At 37.8% G+C, this 21,191-nt stretch overlaps 1 protein-coding gene across 3 annotated transcripts in view; it reads left to right on the top strand.

Annotated features, from left to right (window-relative positions):
• The first annotated feature begins 1,741 nt into the window (after positions 1–1,741).
• The window catches only part of grb10a (growth factor receptor-bound protein 10a), a 71,425-nt gene continuing 51,975 nt past the window's right edge, over positions 1,742–21,191 (top strand). Inside the window, exons 1-5 of one of the 3 annotated variants that reach the window (XM_051136349.1) lie at positions 1,742–1,928; positions 5,306–5,382; positions 6,289–6,387; positions 14,470–14,582; positions 20,282–20,375. In XM_051136349.1, the coding sequence (XP_050992306.1) occupies positions 14,532–14,582; positions 20,282–20,375 (145 nt within the window). In that variant the 5' untranslated portion in view covers positions 1,742–1,928; positions 5,306–5,382; positions 6,289–6,387; positions 14,470–14,531. Of the gene's footprint in view, positions 1,929–5,305; positions 5,383–6,256; positions 6,388–14,469; positions 14,583–20,281; positions 20,376–21,191 lie in introns of those variants that run through there. The other 2 variants (XM_051136348.1, XM_051136350.1) reach the window with 2 other exon arrangements.

The following is a 21,191-nucleotide window of genomic DNA, read 5'->3' as shown; positions in this document are numbered from 1 at the left end:
AGAATCATGGTCTCCAATTTATTAAAAACAACTAGGATTCTTAATTTATCCAAAATCGTGAAGCTCTTGTTTAAATGTTGTTTATTACTGCATATAATTCATTAAAATGGAAGTTTAATTTCATAAAGTTCAAAATGCACCTTCATTTTTTTTTTTTTTTTTTTGCATTTTGTCTTTTTCAGTTGAATAAAAGACTATTTTCCCTATATATTTTATCATTGAGGATTTCTTAAGAAAAGTTTAAAAATCTTGTCTCGTGTCTCCTCTGGTCTTGTGGGATAAGTGTCTCGTCACACCCCTAACACACACACACACACACACAAAATAACCGTCTAATAGAATCATGCATTCTAGAATCAGACTTTCTGTTGTATGTTTTCGATTAACTAAAAAAAAAATTACTTATAAGAGTGATTAATTTTTTTTGGTAGTCGTGATTCATTAGAAAGAACCGATTCACAAGAGTTATTCTTTCAGTAAATCGGACTACAGTGGTTGTGCTGCATGCTACTTTTTAATACAAGAAAAATAAAAATCTAATAGAATCATGCATTCAAGAAATGGTGTTTTAAGAGTGATTAATTCTTGGACAGTCGTGTTTGATTCGTTAGAAATAACCGATTCACATGAGTCATTCGTCTGGGAATCGGACTATAAAGTCAACATTTCCCTGGTGAAAAAAACAGCATATGCTGGTAGGTATGTTTTGATGCTGGGATGCTGGTTAGGTAGGTTTTGATGCTGGTTTAAGCTGGTCCTTTGCTGGTTCATGCTGGTCCTTGACCAGCAACATGACCAGCAAAAACCAGCAAAGGACCAGCTTAAACCAGCATCAAAACCTACCTAACCAGCATCCCAGCATCAAAACATATACCAGCATATGCTGTTTTTTCACCAGGGTTGAAGTGGATCAAAAAAGTTCATCAACGTGTCCTAAGACAAGAACGGGTATTGTTGTAGATTTAGAACAACTTTGATTAAAAGTTTTGATCCACTTAAAATGTTGACTACTGTACACCGTTTGTGCTACATTTTAGTATTTAATACACGAAAAATAACAATATAGGGTCATGCGTACTAGAATCAGACTTTTCGTTGTATGTTTTTGATGAACTAAAAATAGACTAATAAGAGCGACTTATTTATTGGACCGTCGTGTTTGATTCGTTAGAAAGAACTAATTCATAAGAGTCATTCGTTCGGGTACCGGACTCGATAGGTCGCACGGTAAATTTAGTAGGTCAGGGGTGCCCAACCCTGTTGGTTCAGTTGTGTTTGATCAGGGTTGGATCTGAACTCTGCAGGAAGGAAGGTCTACAGGAATAGGGTTGAGCAGTTGGTAGTAGGTGGACGTGCACGAGGTCCACTGTGCACGCTGAAGAATGCACGTGCGAAGACTAAAAATAGTCCTTCTAATTTTGAGAATTTAGGGGAGTCCACACGCTAGTAAATATATCCTTGGAATCACTTTTAGAACAATTTTCCAGTAGATGAACGATTAAAAAAGTGCTACCTATGTTTTTTTCACTGTTATAGGTGGTAATGAGCTCCTATTGAGAATATGTTCTAATCATAGTGTGAAGCTCATAGAACAGATAAAACAGCCAGTCGTAGGTCATCCTGAAGGTTTACGCCTGAATTTTAAAACAATGGGTTAAAATAGGCGGGTTGTAACTAAGGAGGTGTGTCTTGTGCGTAAAGGGGGCGGGACTTGAAGAGTTCCTCACCCTCGTGTGTTTGAAGCAGTCAGCTGAGCCCAACTTGTGCGGACGCGGCTCCAACCTCGTACAACATGCAGGATCACAAGGAGCACGTTTAACCCTGTGCACTGTTTGTCATTCCAGCGTTTACAGAAAACAATCCAGTTAAACACCCTCTCCTTTATTCCACTTCGCCGTTCTTTCCCCGTGAAGAATACCGATTTTGAGGTGAGTATCCAGACTGTTTGGATGGATGGGGGGCTGTGTGAAAACATATGGTTTCGTGCTCATGCTAGATATGCGGATATAATTTAGGAACATGCATTTATTAAGTGTTTTGTAATGTAATTTACTGCCAAAACATACCCGAGTAACTCACAAATTTCACAATAGACTGGATTTAAGATATACTTGCAATTTATGAATGAGAGATGCATGCATGCATGCATGCATACGAGTTTTAGGAGTGAAACTAGTCTCGATCATAGAGTCAGCATTGCAGCCAATATACCGGTAACTTTGCGCACGCGTGTTTACAAACAACTTGAAGAGTGTATGTATTTTTGGATCATATTTATAGATTCACTTCTAGGTCGCGCAATTACTATGAAGACATATTTTCTTCAGGGTTGGCAATCGAGAACCGGTTCCTTTTTTTTTTTTTTTAAACAAAATTGGAACCAAAAAATTCATATGATGTGATTTTCATGATCTGTTATGCTGAACGATTCGCACCGTACTGAACTACTGACCGTTTTAACGCACTATTACTAATTAAAACACTGCTACTGGGTAAACAGCACCTTAACGTACAGTGAAAAACACACACCCGACCATGTAGTTTGGTTAGATAAATGAATGACTCTTGCGAGCCGGTTCTTTTTAGTGAGTCAGAAACATTCAGTGTTCAACGAATGATTCTTAAGACTCGGTTCTTTGTAACGAGTCGGCATCATAGATCGCCACTGTGTAGTCCGATTCCAGAGCGAATGACTCTAATGACTCGGTTCTTTGTAATGATTCTGAATCAACCAGAGCGGTTATTGATTTATTTATCGACTTATTAAACGGAGTTACTTTTGTCGTGTCTGAAGAGAAGCAAGGATGGTTACTGTGTTATGGTAGGTACTTGTGAAAGTGTTAATGACTAGTTGTTTATTTGACAATAGCTAAAAATGTACATTGAGTTTTATTGCAGGCTAATTGGTAGCTTGATAAATTAAATGTTACGACGTTTGTTTAGTATTTTTATTTGTTTGCGTTTATGCCACCTGTAAAAAAGTCTATGTAAACAGATCTTCTGATAGAATTGTATTACATTTATTTCTAATTTGAGTTATACTGAAATCTGACAGGCTTTCTGGAAAAGTCCTAGGATTCCCGTTTCATTCATGCACTTTTGGACTTAACTTTGTGTTTACATGTGTTTTGGACCTTAAATATCTCATTTGAGAGTGTAATGCTTGATCTTGATGTTCTACAGTGTGATATTAGACTATAAACTGCAACATTATCTTACATTATGGGATTGTGCAAGTGTTTGATTTACATGTGTCATAAATGCAAATGAGCTGTTTTTCATTTCAAACAGTTGTCCAAAGAAATTGTCCAGAAAAGTTATGTAATATTCTTGAGCGAGAACTCTCTCTTTCTCACTCTCACACACGTACAGTAACACAAAGGAGGTGTATCTGTTTTCTTTTGTCAAGGAAGGAAGGGAAGTTGTTCGGTGGTTCTCTAACAATAGACTGGCCGAGTGCAGGGGTTGGATTTTTAAAGGCATGTTCAGGCACACATATGTGAGTTTGTCATTCTCCCTCTCTCACACACGCATCTCAACTAGAAATGTGTGGGTTTTATTTGGCAGAGATTCTGCAAAAAGCAATGAAGCAAAACGACAACTCCAAATTGCTGCCTCCAGGGCTAGAGAGTTCAATTTAATGTCATTTCATATATCTAGTGTTCACTAAGAGAGGTAAGAATAAGGAGAAACTTGATAACATCATACACGTCAACATATTCTGGTAGATGGCACAGATTGTACCTTATTTCACTTATCCCCATATTTCTGGGCACTGGTTTTATCTTTATGCTAAGATGACACGTTAGATTAGTTATATGTATAGTTGTGTAATTAGTTGTATAGTTCGGTGTTTGAGATGTTTCTTGATGTGACGTTAAGGAATTTGCGGCAACAAAACAGCCAAACGTTTTCATTTTTATTGCATATTTTGGAAGATAAAGTGATATCAGTTACCTTCTTTCCCCTTCTTTCTCTGATGCTGCAAGTTCTCTTCCACCATCCTACTTTATCTGGCTATGTTCCCTCAATCTGCAGCACCAAATGTAAGCGTTCATCCTAAAAATAAACAAATCAGCATGCACTCTACAGTCCTGTGAAACAGCAGTTAGCTTGCTAAAAAAAAAAAAAAAAAGAGCTAGAGAGAGAAAGAAATGATGTGAGAGAGTTGAGTAATAATAATGCACTATTATTAGCGTTGGCCACATGGAGTCTTGGGGGGGGGAAAGACAGAATAAGCAAAAGTGCAAAGATTTTGACTGAGAGAGTAGTGTTACATGTGCTCTTAATTTAACTGTTGGTGACTGATCCAAGACCCATTGTGTTTGTTTTGGTCAGACTTGCTGAAGTCTATACAAAAGTGGTTTCGGTCAATCCAAAGCTGGTTTATTTAAAGCAGGAGTTCACTAAAACTACACATGGACTGTCATAACCCATCAAACTCCGCTGGCTTGCAGAGACAGTTAGTGGGAACTCGTGTCAGTTTGCGTTGCGCTTCAGACTCTGTCTCCAGTCCGATTTTTCTTTTTCTCGCTAGCTCTATTGTTTGTGTGTGGTCACACGGGTGGTCCATGTTTGATAGATTCTGACCTGATTTTGGAGTCTTGGAACACACACATGCCCAGCTGCCTCCGATGGACCGTCAGTCCGTCACAGGGCAGTAGTTCTTTTGATCTCCCCACCGTACCACTGCTGGCTTGCAAAGCTTAAAGACCTTCCATGCAATCCAATACTGCACAATGCACCACTCATCTCTATTGTCCACTATATTCTTCTGTGGCTCAGTGTTATGAACAGATCAGTTCTGATGGTTGCTAGTCTAACATTCTAACTTTTTTTCATTCACAGCAAAAGCTTAACTTTTTGTATAACTTCTATCCTTTGAATTAGTTCATGTTGACCTTTGACCTGATTCACCCTGTTAGCCAGGATTACTGTTTAAATGTAGAAAACAATTAAATATCAAGTATCAATGATAAATATGCAACATTGAAAAAAACAAAATCAACAAAAAAAATAAAAATAAATAAAAAACGACCAATAACCTATATAGCTTGATGTGTAAAAATTGGACCTTGTCTTCAGGCAACATTCCTTTAAAGTTTTGGGTGGAGTGAAAGACTTTGGAAGTCTTGGAAGGTTCTGAGAATTTCTGCCTGTCAGATTGAACTAAGTTGTATTGGAATTTTTACTTGGGTATGTAGTGGTATAAGAAATTTATCCATGCCTTGGGCTTCATCCACACTGAGACGTGTTTAGCTGTATACGTAAAAATTGTGTAACATATGACCGTTTCATCCAAAAGGACCCAGCGTTTCTGGAACCTGAAACTGCTATTTTTCGAAACCGGGTCCCTGAGTGGATAAACCGTAATTATTTGAGGTAAAACTATAAATTATTAAAATTTATATTATTTACTTTTTTGTTGTTGTTGCTTTTTTGTGCTGAATATTTTTGGTTGTCAAAATACAGTGCATGCCTATCGGAAATGTTTGAACCACTGATGTTATATTAATTATTTTAACAGTGTCATTACTACCCTTCTGTTCCTTGATATTAGTAGTTCCATTGCTGTATATGAAAGCTCAGAAAGCTCTCGGATTTGAACAAAAATATCACAATTTGAATTCCAAAGATAAACGAAAATCTTACAGGTTTGGAAGGACTTGAGGGAGAGTAATTAATGACAGAATTTTTTATTTTTAGTGAACTATCCCTTTAAAGATAAACTAAAGTTAAAGGGTTAGTTCACCCAAAAATGAAAATTAGCCCATAATTTACTCACCCTCTAGACAATCTAGGTGTATATGACTTCCTTCTTTCAGACAAATCTAATTGGAGTTATATGAAAAATGATCCTGACATTTCCAAGCTTTATCAATGCATCATTGGTTTCTCCTAATCAGTCCAAAACAAGTCCAATATTGGGACTTCGGACAATATTCAACATTGGGGGCATCTAAGTTATTTGCTTGCTTTTTTTTTTTTTTTTAAATAAGTAACACAGTTACTTTCCCTGGTAAATAGTTTTATAATGATGTAACTCAGTTACTGTTTGTCAGAAGTAACTAGTAACTGTAACTACACTGACAAAAATTATAAACGCAACACTTTTGTTTTTGCCCCCATTTTTCCTCAGCTGAACTCAAAGATCTAAGACTTTTTCTATGTATACCGGGGGGTCCGAAAACCAGTCATTATCTGGTGTGACCACCATTTGCATGACATCTCCTTCGCATAGAGTTGATCAGGTTGTTGATTGTGGAATGTTGGTTCACTCCTCTTCAGTGGCTGTGCGAAGTTGCTGGATATTGGCAGGAACTGGAACACGCTGTCGTATGTGCCGATCCAGAGCATCCCAAACATGCTCAATGGGTGACATGTCCGGTGAGTATGCTGGCCATGCAAGAACAGGGATGTTTTCAGCTTCCATAGGGCGGTGCATTATCATGCTGCAACATGAGGTGATGGTTGTGGATGAATGGCACAACAATGGGTCACAGGATCTCGTCATGGTATCTCTGTGCATTCAAAATGCCATCAATAAAATGCACCTGTGTTCATTGTCCATAACATCCGCCTGTCTGTACCATAACCCCACTGCCACCATGGGCCACCTGATCCTGACATCAGCAAACCACTCACCCACACGACGCCATACACGCTGTCTGCCGTGTGCCCTGTACAGTGAAAACCGTGATTCATCCGTGAAGAGAACACCTCTCCAAAGTGCCAGATGCCATCAAATGTGAGCATTTTCCCACTCAAATCAGTTACAAGGACGCACTGCAGTCAGATCGAGACCCCGATGAGGACGACAAGCATGCAGATGAACTTCCCTGAGACGGTTTCTGACCGTTTGTGCAGAAATTCTTTGGTTATGATTGTTGCAGCAGCTGTCCGGGTGGCTGGTCTCAAACGATCTTGGAGGTGAAGATGCTGGATGTGGTGGTTCTGGGCTGGTGTGGTTACACGTGGTCTGCGGTTGTGAGGCCAGTTGGATGTACTGCCAAATTGTCTGAAATGCCTTTGGAGACGGCTTATGGTAGAGAAATGAACATTCAATTCACGGGCAACAGCTCTGGTGGACATTCCTGCAGTTAGCATGCTGACTGCACGCTCCCTCGAAACTTGCGACATCTGTGGCATTGTGCTGTGTGATAAAACTGCACATTTTAGAGTGGCCTTTTATTGTGGCCAGCCTAAGGCACACCTGTGAAATAATTATGCTGTCTAATCAGTATCTTGATATGCCTGTGAGGTAGATGGATTATCTTGGCAAAGGAGAAGTGCTCACTAACACAGATTTAGACAGATTTGTAAACAATATTTGAGAGAAACAGGCCTTTTGTGTACATAGAAAAAGTCGTAGATCTTTGAGTTCAGCTCATGAAAAATGGGGGCAAAAACAAAAGTTTATAATTTTAGTAAGTGTAAATACTTTTTAAACGGAACATATCCATCACTGGTGAAATGTACCTGTAGCATTTAAAATAGAGGTCTCCAACACTGCTCCTGGAGAGCTACCATCCTGTAGAGCTCAACTCTAACCTTAGTCAAACTCACCTGAACCAGCTAATCAAGGTGTTCAGGGTTGCTTAAATTACAAGCAGGTGTGTTGGAGCACGGTTGGAACTGAAGTCTGCAGGAATGTAGCTCTGCAAGAGCAGAGTTGAAGACCTCAGAACAATTAATTTTAGACTTTAATGTTTTGTTTTTTATTTATTCAGACCAAAGATCTGTTATCGATTATTGGCTAATTGGTGTTGGCCAGAATTTTAGTCCATGTGTTGGGCATTACATAACAAACAGTTACACTACAAATACAGCTGAAAAGACTTCTGTGTTTCCTCCTGAGGCATTATCATCCACGTGGATATTGAAGTCTCCGAATTCTACACATGTGTACCACTTTTCACGCCAACATATTGATTAGCCCAGCTCCAACCCAGTACAATACGATGTAAAGAGGAGCTGGATGAGGCATTCTGGCATTCCACAGCATACATTACAGTTCTTGTTTGCATTTAAATTAGCCAAAGTTGCAGTAGACGTGAAGCTCAAGTTACTTTTATCTTGTTGTTTTTGGATCCATTTGACCTGGCTGTCCTTGCAAAGGCAATACCCATAATGCCAGTTTTTTCTCTTGAGGTTACTTTCTTCCATCCATTGGTGCTGGGTAACTCCTGATGTAAATAAAAGATTTCAGACTAAGTGGTTGTCTTGTTAACCTAATTGAGCGTTCCAGAAAGAATGGTATGACTCTATTATGAAGGAAAGAGGGCCACTTGACCTGTGTTTATGTACGTACTAAAGGGAGGACGAGGACGGGACACTCTTGGAATGATCATCTAGGCCTTGAAATTCCTAAGAAGACATAAGAGGCAGTGGTGGGATCTGTTCACCCTGTTAAATTTCCTCCCCGATAAGACCGTGGTACATCACGCATTTCACCCATCTCTAAACAATGAGTTTCCACTCATAACAGCTTTGTGTATATTTCTCATCATCAAGTCTAGTTGTGCTTTGCTGTATACACAGCGGTTCTTGTCGGTTCTTGTGCGGAGCGCTACCCAAAACACTGGTGGACCATATCGGTATGTGGCAGCTTTATGTAGTGTCTGATATCTTAACAATAACAGGTTGGATTACATAACCGACAACAATAGAGCCTCTGTCAATCAGCACTCAAAACTATGGGAGGTGAAGATAAATGAACTGGAACCACTTGAACTTGGAAAGACTTTCTCCTTTTTTTTTTTTTTTTTTTTTTTTTGTGGATTTCAACATCATGTTAGGGCCTCTGTCCCTTTTTATTCTTCGAATCACCAGAAGATGCTGAGAATGAACCCTGGTGAATCTAAAAAGCACAGAGGCAGTTACGGAAAGTCAATTCGTCATGCATCTGGACTTCACGCAGGCTTTAAAACCTCAACCATAACGATTTCACAAGTTTCATCAGTATTTTCTGTTAAGAATGACTTCATTGTTGTCAACCAGGCACATGTGGTTTTCAGATTATGACATATGAGTTTAGCGTGTGGTGTTTAGTATATACAGAAGTTTTAGACAATACTATGCTCTTTGAACACATGCAGGGCTTCTTTTCAAGTAGAGATGGTTGACAATCTGTTGCGCTTTGACAGTGTGCATTGGAAATTCATCTGTTTTAAAGTCCCACTGCAACCAAACACATTCAGATGGATGTATTTGGTCTATGAGCTGCGTCTTACACTATTTATGATGTTATATTAATACATTTTGGGAGGAGAATGTTCGTATAATCAACTCAATTAGCATGATAGTAAATATATATGCAGGCAACTTACCTTTGTCCCATGACAGTTTTCTGGCATCCCCCTAAACCATAACTCTTCACTTCTAACTATTGCTATCCCAGCTCGGGATATGGGGGAGTTCTCTGGATTCAGGCTAAATTCCAAGCTCAGCACCCTTCCCTAAGAAAGCACACCAAATGTGCATAATATTTGCTCAATCTGATTATATGTAAGTGCGAACTCGTGAATTTCATTCATTAGTCTATTTGTGAACACAAGAACCTGTCTTATTTGGCTACTAAACCTAATTTTACAGGCTTTCTTAAAGGGGTAGTTCACCCAAAAATGAAAATTCTGTCATTAATTACTCACCCATATTTTGGATGAAAACCAGGAGGTTTGAAAATGTCCCATTGACTGCCAGGTAAATACCACTGTAAAGCCCAGAAAAATATGAAAGACGACGTAAAAATAGTCCATCTACCATCAGTGGTTTAACCTTAATTTTATGAAGCGACGAGAATGTTTTTTGTATGCGAAGAAAATAAAAATAACGACTTCATTCAACAATTAGTCTCAGTGCATCAGCGTAGCGCCATTTTGGGTAGTGTCCCCTGTACGTGTGACGCAGCTGATAGAGAACAGCGTACGCTGTTTGTGTACAGGGGATACTATCCAAAATGGCACTCACAAGATGCAGATGAGACAAATTGTTGAATAGTCGTTATTTTTATTTTCTTTGCATACAAAAAGTATTCTCGTCACTTCATAAAATTCAGGTTGAACCACTGATGGCAGATGGACTATTTTGACGATGCCTTTCTTACATTTTTTAGGGCTTGACAGAGGTATTTACCTGGCAGTTAATGGGACAGTCAAAATCCAAAATAAAGTTTTAATCCAAAATATCTGAAATTGTGACACAATTTTCATTTTGGGGTGGAGTAACCATTGAAATGCCTGCAGAGGGTGCGAACGGCCTGAAGATTGTTTACACTTTACTGTGTGATCTAATCCGTGTTTAACTTTGACTCATAAACATTTAATTCAAGTGGACAATTAATCCTTTTTTACATTTATTTATTTATTTTTACTTTTTGGCCTTTTTATGCCTTTTTATTGTGATAGGACAGTAGAGAGATGAGAGATGACAGGAAAGAGCTGGGAGAAGAGAGGGAAGCGGGATCGGCAAAGGACCTTGAGACAGGATTCGAACTTGGGTAGCCGTGAGCGCAGTTGCGCTATTTGTCGATGCACTAACCACGAGGCTATTGTTGCCGATGACTTCATCTTTAATATTTGGACATTTCTTTACGATAGAAAAGCTACAGCCACTGTAATTTCTAGATTGTATGGACATCAAAACGTGTAAATGCAGCGTGAGGGGTTTAAACTGTTGAACAGTTAGCATATTAAGGAAAGATATTGATGTATTCTCCTGTGTTTAATATGTATAATTCGCCACTTACTCGACAAGGGCAAAATGCAATTGAGAATTCTTAAAAATCGAATACTCGAATAGAATTGAGGAATCGTTGCAGCCCCCGTTTCTGACCCTGCATAAACGGCAAATCAGCTGTCACGTTCAAGGTCCAGAAAGGTAGTAAGGATATTAAAATAGTCCATGTGACGTCAATTGTTCAATCTTAATTTTATGAAGCTAAGAGAATACTTTTTGTGTGCGAAGAAACCAAAAATAATGACTTTATTCAACAATTTCTTCTCTTTGGTGTCTTCGACACACATTCATGAGAGTACCACAGCATTTTTTGTTATTTTTGTTTTCTTTTTCACAAAGTTTTCTCATCGCTTCATAAAATTACGGTTGAACCGCTGATGTCACATGGACGATTTTAACAATGTACTTTACTACCTTTCTAGGCCTTAAAAGTGTCAGTTGCATTGCTGTCTATGCAGGGCCAGAAAGCTCTCAGATTTCATCAAAAAAATCTTAATTGTGTTCCGTAGATGAACAAATGTCTTATGGGTTTGGAATGCCATGAGGGTGAGTAATTAAGGCAGAATTTTCATTTTTCGGTAAACTGTCCCTTTAAGGGTTATCTATTAGTCTTTCAGGGAACCCTCTGACTAGTCATTTTTAAACTTAATGCACCTGACTGAACCATCTTTGGTGACCTAACAGACATAACCTAAGAGTGCGGTCTCAATCATCAGCAAGAATCGCTGTGTATGTGCGCGAATGTGTGTCGCTTTTCTTCTCTGTCAGTATAATGAGCTTGGCCATTGATGCGTAGCGGGCCTGAACGGTCTTTCAATGTTGGATGTTAATTTGAAATTTTGGTGCTGTGCTCATGCTGTTCAGCTGCTCCAGGGTTGAGCCTTGAATCCAGCATTGAGCACCACACATTTGGGCTTACTGATCCTCAGTTTGTACTTTCATGCACTGCTAAAGTACCCTGTCAGAAAGTGCTTTGGTGCTTCCAAGCACGTTTGGTCAAAATGTTCTGGGATGGAAATCAAAACTCTATTTCAGTTTACACTTTTTGTCTTTCTCCAGCTTGTTCTTTCATTCTTTCCCAATCAGTTTTGTTCCTGCACATTTTTAAAGCCCTACCGCAGCACAGCCCCCATCTCCCAGCTCTCTCAAGATAAGTTTGAAATGGTGAAGTGCTATTTTAAGTAGTGGATTCTGTCATGTAGCATGCTGTGTCAAACAAGCTGGGTGTCAAAGTGCTACAGCGGACAAAGTATTACAGTCACAAACTGCCCATACCAGTATCAGTGCTTGATTGTTTTACCACATGCACTGATTAGTATATCTATAGCAGTATACTTATAAGTTGCCTTGCGCAAGAATAGGAATGAGTTGAGAAGCAACTTTGAAAAGAAAAAAAAAAAAAAAAGAAGAAAATTTCATTGCTTTTGCTGGAGTACAAAAAGCTCATTGCTCATGCTGGAGTACATGATGATCTGGTTTTAAACAAATTTGTGGAGTTCATACAGCTTGAGTGCTGCTTTTATTACAGGGGTCATGAACTGAGAAATCAAATTTCCCTTAATCTTTTGATATATAGCAGGTCAGTGTACTATAAACATCTGTAAGTTTCAAAACTCAAAACTTTTCCTGTTAGTTTAAAAACAGTTTTTGTTGAAACCATGCTTAAAAAATGTCTTGTTTTGGAATGTGCCACTTTATGGCATAATAATGAGGCGAAAGCCCACCTCTGTAGGAGAAAATTAATGCCTGCTTCAACATCACTACCTGTTTAGCCCCGCCCACTGATACGCATTTGTAGGAAATACTATAGAGACGCAAACACAGGACTACTCCATTAACAGAACCATACAGATGTCATTATAAGATTAAAGTTGTGAAAAATAGTCTTTGAATTACCTTCCTTGTACTCCTAACACCGTATTGCAAAAGCTTGGAGTATGTCTCAAATAGAACGGGACCTGTTTACTATCGGGGATTTGTTCTGTCAGTCTGTGCCGCATCCAGTGTAACAGATGTAAACACAGGGTCAAATTAGGAAGGAGCTCCTGATCACGAGTGAAACACTGTTTGTTTGTTTGCTTTACTTTACTACGCATTCATTTATATACAAGACAGTATGATGCAGGCTGTATAGAGAGACTGAAAGTAAAAGATCCATCCATCTGTTATTTTTCTAAGGAAAGCTGTTAGCCGATCATATCAGTGGGCGTTTGTGAATCTTGAACGTGCCTCGCCTATAAAAACAAACCGTTCGGGAGAAAACAAAATAGAAAATACTCTGTTCCCTCTATATTATGATGTCTTTTTTTTTAATGTAAAGTCACACTAAAATTATAAATTAACCTCAGAAAACAAAATAAAAAAAATGCTGTTGACCCCTTTAAAGCTACAAATGTTTTAAATTAATACTAATCATTTTGCAATTTTCACTTCGGCATAAAATAAAAATTCACCCTTCCTGTTTTTAAATGTCATAATTCAATTCTTCTGAAATAACACACACACAAAAGTTGTTTATATATTAAAAGTATTTATATATAATGCCAATTATATGACATAAATTGGGCTGTCAAACAATTAGTCGCAATGAAGTGCATCCAAAATAAAAGTTTGTTTACATAATATATATGTGTGTGTACCGTGTATTTTATGTAAATATAAATACACGTGCATGTATATATTTCAGAAAATTGTTGTTTAAATATTTATGTATAATATAAATATGAATATAAATATATACAAGTAAATACATATAAATATTTTCAAACTATATACTGTATGTGTACATAATAAATTGTATATATACATAATAAATATACACAGTACAAGCACATATGTTATGCAAACAAAAACTCTTATTTTTAATGTGTACTGTATGTGTGTATTTACATGTACATAATTACTATACAGTATACACATGATATAAACAACTTTTATTTTGGATGTGATTAATCGTGATTAATCGTTTGAGAGCACTAAAGTATATACATGTAAATATTTTCAAACTATATATTGTATGTATGTGTATTTATAAATGCATAACAAAAATATACACAATACACACATATGATGTAAACAACAACTCTAATTTTGGTTGCGATTAATTGTTTGACAGCACTTATATATATATTTTTTTAATTTTCGATATCTGTTTTACTCAAATTAACATCATAGTACAGAAGAAATGAAGTTGGTATTGCTGTTTTTTCTGCGACTTTAAAATACTATGCATATAATATAAATTGTAAAGAAAACATAATCGTGTTGTATCATAAAAATGCAAAACAAAAGCATTTTGGTTTATCATAAGTCAGGGTTTACTAACACATTTAGCATTAAAGTAGTAGGGGTTTTTGAATCTCTTCACCAAAAAGATTTGTTTGGTTTAGTTTCTCATTCTGCATGTTACATTGTTAGACCAAAAAGGTGGTGACAAGTGAGTCATTTGTTCTACTAGTGACTCATCATTCACTTAACTGACTTGTTCAAAGATTCCTCACTGATTCAGTTTGTTTACATATTGGTTCAGTAAGTCCAACTAATAAAAGTGTCCTTTACAACACTTAAATCCATGAAAACAGGAAAGCTGTCACAAGCTTCAAAGAAAGCGAGACCAAAAATATGAGTTTGAGTCATTCCCTTAAATGATTCATTTAAAAAACACGGATTTGCTCACAAACAAAATACCACTTTCTAAACATAAAGTTTAATCTCTCTCTGTTTTTCTCTCAGTCTGTTGCGCAGGACGTCGGAGGTGCATGTGACAGCTCACACCAGTTGCGGGGACTCTGAGTATGGCCTTAGCTGGATGTCCAGACTATTTCCTCCACCATCCAAACTACCAGGTAAACCATAGTGTAGCAGTATCTGCATTGCTCCCTCTGAAGCAATGGAGTCTACAGAGCTTTGAAGTTCAGCAGGGCACTGTGTCAGTGTTTCCTGACCGTGCCGTAATGACTCCTCAAGCGGAATATGCACGGAAAACCTGAACGCTCACATGTGCAAATCTTCCTGAACCAGCATGAGGAGACGCATCGTTTCAGCACAGCAGTTCCCAAGGGTTCTGTGGCATGTCAGCATGCCTTTCGTCGCCATGGCGTTGCCATGGTGCCACACAGCTGACATGCTGACATGCAAAGTGGCGGCTGTTGCTATTTATACCCGGGCTACGCAGTCAGCCCTCTCTCTGTATTTGACTCTCCTTGTCTTCTCGCTCTAATATGATTCCTTTGGTTTAACTTTTATAAACGATCTAACACTTTCAGAGGCTGTTTCTTTCTCAGACCCTCCCCCCCTCTTCCCTACCCCCACCCGGGTTGTCTATGCAAGTGGCTGGTGCTTGTGAACGTGGCAGAGCTTGAGTGTATACAGTGAAGGCAGGGGTGTGGGCCGCCCTCTGTCTGTGGCCGTATATAACTCTGCAGGGGGTTTCTCAGAGCCACAGGCACCTGGCCTGGATCTTCCCAAACAGGGGGGGCAACACAGCCCAAATATTCACTTTAGGCATACACAACTCAAGCACCCTGGCTTGCACTGTGGTTCTGCTCTTTTTCTCTTTGAAGCATTAAAGGGGCCATATTCTACTGGAGCATTTATTTATTTATTTATTGCAAATCATGCATCATCTCTCTGTGAAGGGCTAACTTAATTCAAATTTAAATCAAATTGTAAAATAAATAATTCAATTCTTAATAAAACCAGAAATCCAGTGACTTTAGATTAAAATGAATACAAAGATATAATAAAAAAGTGATGCAAACTATTGCTACAGTGAAATACAACATAGTTTTATTCATGCATTTGATACTTCAATAATTAATTTAATAATTATGGGTTTATTAACAATTTAGTCATGTATTTAACAATGTATTTACATATTTGTGCAATGATTTCATTTTGAGAAATTAAAGATTTAAGATATTTTTTATGGATTTATTTTTAAAAGATTTGTCAGTATTGTTGAAATTGTGGATGCTTGTATATTTTTGTATAATGTTTTATGTTTTATAATAATATCAATCAATCAGTGTATAATATTTTATATAATGGTGGTTAAAATCAAATGAATTTACTTTTTAGGGTTATTTGTATATTTAGATTATTATAAATTTAGTTTAATATTTATGTATTTATTATTAATTATTTCAGAGATTTATCATTAAAGTTATATATTTAAGCATGCACAGTTTCAACAATACAAGTACACTGAAAAGTAATAAATGAATGAATAAACTTAAAAAAAAAATTATTTAAATATAATAATATTCTTTTTATGTTTCAGAGTTAATCTTTAAAAACACTGTTAAAAGTAATTAGCAAATCTCAATTTGTATATGCATTTTTGTATATGCATTTCATACATATATATATATGCATATTATCATGCCATATGATATCATATTATGATGTCATATATAGCTAATTTTGCACATATATAATTATACTTAAATTAAAATTAATTTACTTTTTAGGTTAATTAATTTATTTAGATGATTATGAATTTAGAGTTTATTATTATTTTTTCATAGATTTATCAGTATTGCTATATATATTCAAGCATGCACAATTTCAACAATACTTATACATTGAAAAAATAATAAATAAACAATTAAATAAATTAGAAACCCTAGGGTTTTAGAAATTATAAAATATCAATCATACTGTACATTTTATAATCATGTTTAAATTTAAATGAATTTACTTTTTAGGTTCATTTATATATTTAGATGATAAAACAGAACTTTTAACGTTGGCCAGAGTTGTAATACTGGTTTATCACTATATTTTCCTATTAGTTTTCACTTTTTTTTTTTTTTTTTTTTTGGTCTACAGTCCTTTTTTATTTCTTGATTTAAAGTATTTCTATATATGTATTCTTATTCAGTACTTCTTTGTTTAATCTTCTTTAGTAACTCACTTAGTTCAGTCAGTCTGTCATCTGTTATTTCTCTTCCTCTTTAGTTATGGTTAGGGATAAGTTACGTGGAGAGTTGCAGGTCTTAAGTTGCTTGTAGTTAATAAGGATAAAGATTAGGGTCAGAGGTCATAGGTCATAAGGAGACTTGGAATTGTGTTTCAGGTTTATAGCCGGGTGTCTGGTTGCCAAGAGCCCAATGGGAAAGTTGAGTAGTTGTGTTTATGTTTGTCAATGTGTTTGTGTATCACAGCAGTGCCTCGAACGGCCAAGTTATAGCTTTCGAGGTCAGAGGTCAACTCTAAAATACTTTGGCTTTCTAACCACTCTTTAGCCTAGTCAATAGCCTAGGCTCTGCACGGGTCATGTGACCTGCCTTTCTAGGAAATTCACCGCCTTTGTTGCCCTGTGGAATCAGCTGGGGGGTTAAGGTTTACATAACGGACACAAGGCCTGGAGCCCATCCAAGTACAACACACACACACACATACACATATACACACACCCTCTTGCATTCTTCTGTCATCCCCTGCTACAGATCCTGGTGCGTTCCACTTTTGTGCTTGCTTGAAGAGAGTAAAAATGTGTAAAAAGCCTTTACAGTTTGAATTTGAAGTATTATGGCCAAAATTAAACTGTGTTTAAATGAGCGAATAAAAACTGAACACTTTCTGTTGGTGTTGGTGCGCAGCATTTGTTGACTTTTTTGGTCTTTTAACACTGTGCAAGATTAACAGTACACTGGCTAAAGCATTAGAGAGGCTTTCTCAGAGCTGTAAATTTCCCTTCTCGTTTTTATAGATGTTTTTCTCTTTTCTGAGAGCCGGCTGGCTTGGTGCAGCATGAAGAGAGAGCAGAAGAGAGAAATAAAAAGAAGGCAGGCAGAAAAGAGAGCATGGGGACCTCTGGCAGAGGCTAGTTCCTGGAAACTCGGCTTCCATGTTCTTAGGTTTCCTAGAAAACTGGAAATTGAAAATGTGGCTTTATTTTTATTATTTTTTCTTCTTGGACTTCTTCTTCTAGCTTTGTGCATTCTGCTTTGAATTATATGGTGTGAGACTGTGTGTGCGGTTTGAGAGCGCTAGAGCCGTTGCTGTGCGCATAGTTTGCCTTTTTTGTTCGTCGTTCTATGTTGATGCATTGGGAATGATGGATGGGACTTTCATATACACATATATGCATGTAATTGCTACTGCCAAAGATATGCATTATATATATTTTTTGTTTGCATTGATTCTGTTTTTGCATTTAGTCCACATACAATATATATTGTATCTTTGGCATCAGTTTGTTTTAGGTTATGCACATATAAATTCAAAATGTTCTTTTACAGAGATCAGGTCCGCATGCATGACCAAAATAAGAAAATGAAAGTTCAGAGCATGCATTTGCATACCGACATAGTTGACAGTTGTTAAAGGGGTCATCGGATGCCTATTTTCCACAAGTTGATATGATTCTTTAGGGTCTTAATGAAAAGTCTATAATATACTTTGGTTAAAAATTCTCAATGGTTGTGTAAAACAACACCCTTTTTAGCTCTGCAAAAATGATCCCATTCTGAGGGATTGTTCCTTTAAATGCAAATGAGCTCTGCTGGCCCCGCCCCTCTCTTCTCTCTGCTTCTCTCAGAGGTTGTTTACTTTATCCGCATTTAGCGCATTTATCCGCAAAACTGGCTAACTAGCACATTATTAGGAAAGGTGATTGCAGAGATTCATAAAAGGTGAAGTTGGATCACGAATGATTTGCGCAAACATAGACGCATTTATTTAGATCGGGAGCCGCATTCCCTTCACAAACAAATGTAATCCACTGCATCTTCAGCGGCTCAGATGTCGGGAGTAAATGACGATCACTATGTTCATTATTACATCCAGCAACACAACACCTCAATCGTTCAGTCGGTGTTTTTGTCTAACTTGCATTCCTGCTCCGGCATCGAAACAATGGAGGTCTGACTGTTACAGCTGATCTGAGGTAAGACGCTCATGCATGGCTGTCGGAACCATTGAATGTGAGTGGGACAGGACCCACCCACTTTTGAAGACCAATGATGTCGGACCCAGCCACTTTTTCCATCTCTAATTCAGCGAATATGTCTGTGCACTTTTTAGAACGCCATCAGTCAAATCCATTCCACATGACGAATGCCCTAATAATAGATTAAACTCCATGCTCAAGCGTATGAACAGGCAGCATCTACGGTGGATGGAGCGCGCGCGGGCACATCAGGCGCAATCATCAAACATATTTCAAAGGAAGCGGCCCCACGGTCCTGACCACATCACTATCTTTACTGGGTGTGTTTAGGGAGTATTTGCATTTATTCACATGCGATTTGATTAGCTACTGATGGACTGTCATGATTTTGGCTAATACAGGATACTACGGAGTTATGCACATCAGAGGGGATTTAGAAGTGGGCATAAGCAAAGCCGACAGATAAAGAAGTTGGTTTACGCCGTATACTTGGGTATACCCTGCATTACGCCACTGCATATTAATTAAACTCCATTCTATGTTTTCACTAGTTATTCGCCCCTGCTGCACTCCCGAACACAGCAAAGTAAACAAAGCATCTAAATGTATCTGCTGCTCAGATACACCTAACCCTACACAATACTCTATTCAGACTTCTCGATTATTTCCTTCATTTTTATTTTTCCTGAAAACAAATGCCTTTCCGATGTAAAATGAGATGTGAAAAAGCAGAAGAACAATTTCGGCAATAGGCGGACGCGAACTCGGGTCGTTCGCGGCAGAAAACACTAACTACTCGCTTTACCACCTACGCCACTGGAAACATGTCTTAACAGCCATCTTCTTATTGTGGTAACGTTAGTAACCCCTGCAAACAAGGCGGCCTATTCCGTTAATTAAAAGGCACCAGACTACAGAAAATGGCATATACTAATTTTTAGGGGGGGAGGACCCAGCCACATTTATTTTGCTTCCGACGCCCATGCGCTCATGTCAGTCAACTATCATGAGAAAGGCCTTCGACAGGCATCTTAGAATGGCTCGATTTGAAAAAGGGGATATTATTTTTACAGATTAAGTAAAAACCACTATATGGATTTTTATCATTATAGGGTAGATTTGTACATACACTGCCAACACACATTAATGTTCAAACAACATGTAAAAGTGAAGTTTGCGTCCGATGACCCCTTAATGCACAATTACCATTTTAGATGGACACATTGTAATACTGTATAAGATTTCTGTTTGAACTGAAAGCATAATTCTAGGCTGTTCACAGCTGTTTTCAAAGCACAATGCAAAAATGTGACATTTCACCAGGGTTGCCAGGTTTTCACAGCAAAACCTGCCTAATTGCTACTCCAAACTAGCCCAACCCCCCTTAAAATGGTGTTCCAGGGTGGGTAAGTGATGACAAAAAATCCTCAATTTTCCAATAAAGATTAAAAGTATCCACATTAGAAGCACACTAGAATATGAAGTTCTCATTTTATAAAGTATTGGGGTATATACATGCTTCTCTTCATGTATGTTTGTATATTCAGCTTTCAGATGATCTCAATTTCTCAATTTCTGGTTTTGTGGTCCAGGGTCACATTTATGTTCCTCCTCGAACTGTCTGACCTTTTCCATTTTTCTCTCCAGGACAATGTTGACCGCACCCCTTCTCACAGACCGTCAAATCTCATCGGTTCAAGCTTCCAGCAGTCGTCCAATCGGAATTCTCCTAATCACCCAGGTGGGTTATTAAAGGGTCGTTTCCTTCGTTTATTCCTGTACATTCAATTACTTTAGTTCCGCCGATTTTGAATGGCAACGTCTAATTGGATTGCACAGGCAGCATTTGTACTCAGTAGCAACGTGGAGGTCATTGGGTTCTGCAAGGTCACGGAGGTTCCTGGCGACCCCTTCTGTAGCTGCGGTGGTTGTGTGCATCCAGGGTTGTATATCCTCTACGAGCTGTGCAAGCCAGGGCCTTCCCCGAATCGCTAACCGTTTTATAGCCGTGAGCAAGGCTGTTGGCCGCGGATCTTTTTTGTGTGCATGGGTGTGTGTGTCCCGCTCTGCTCTCCAGATGCTGCCTTGCTTTAACGTGTCACTACCCTGAAGCATATAGATTTTTCAGAAAGCCAGAGCAGGCTATTGTGTGCAGACATATATACATTGTGGGCTGGTTACATTGGTCAGGGTTGTAAGAAATACTGACATTGATACATGCATACATGTTCTCGGGTGCCTATTATTTTTTATATGAAGATAATTATAAATAAAACTTACAGTAACTAACCCTACTTCTTAAAGCAGAGATTTGGAAACTGGGTCTATTGACCTTTTCCATTGAAATATATTTAAGAAAGTGTGTCCCTCAAAAAAAAAAAGCCTCCTTGGTGTAAAATAGTTTTAAAAGCCCTGCCTCCAGGAACGCTATTACATTTTACAGTAATACAAATGATTTATGATTCATTTTTCCAAGTGAGAGCATCATCAAACAGAGATCAAAGGGATAGTTTGTCATATTTAGTTAACTTCTCGGGACAAATATGTATGCTAAGTA

This window comes from Labeo rohita, chromosome 19 (genome assembly GCF_022985175.1).
Source record: "Labeo rohita strain BAU-BD-2019 chromosome 19, IGBB_LRoh.1.0, whole genome shotgun sequence".
Classification (NCBI taxonomy): Eukaryota; Metazoa; Chordata; class Actinopteri; order Cypriniformes; family Cyprinidae; genus Labeo; species Labeo rohita.
The sequence above is the reverse complement of the archived record's forward strand: the minus strand, read 5'-3'. Positions and strand labels throughout refer to the sequence as shown.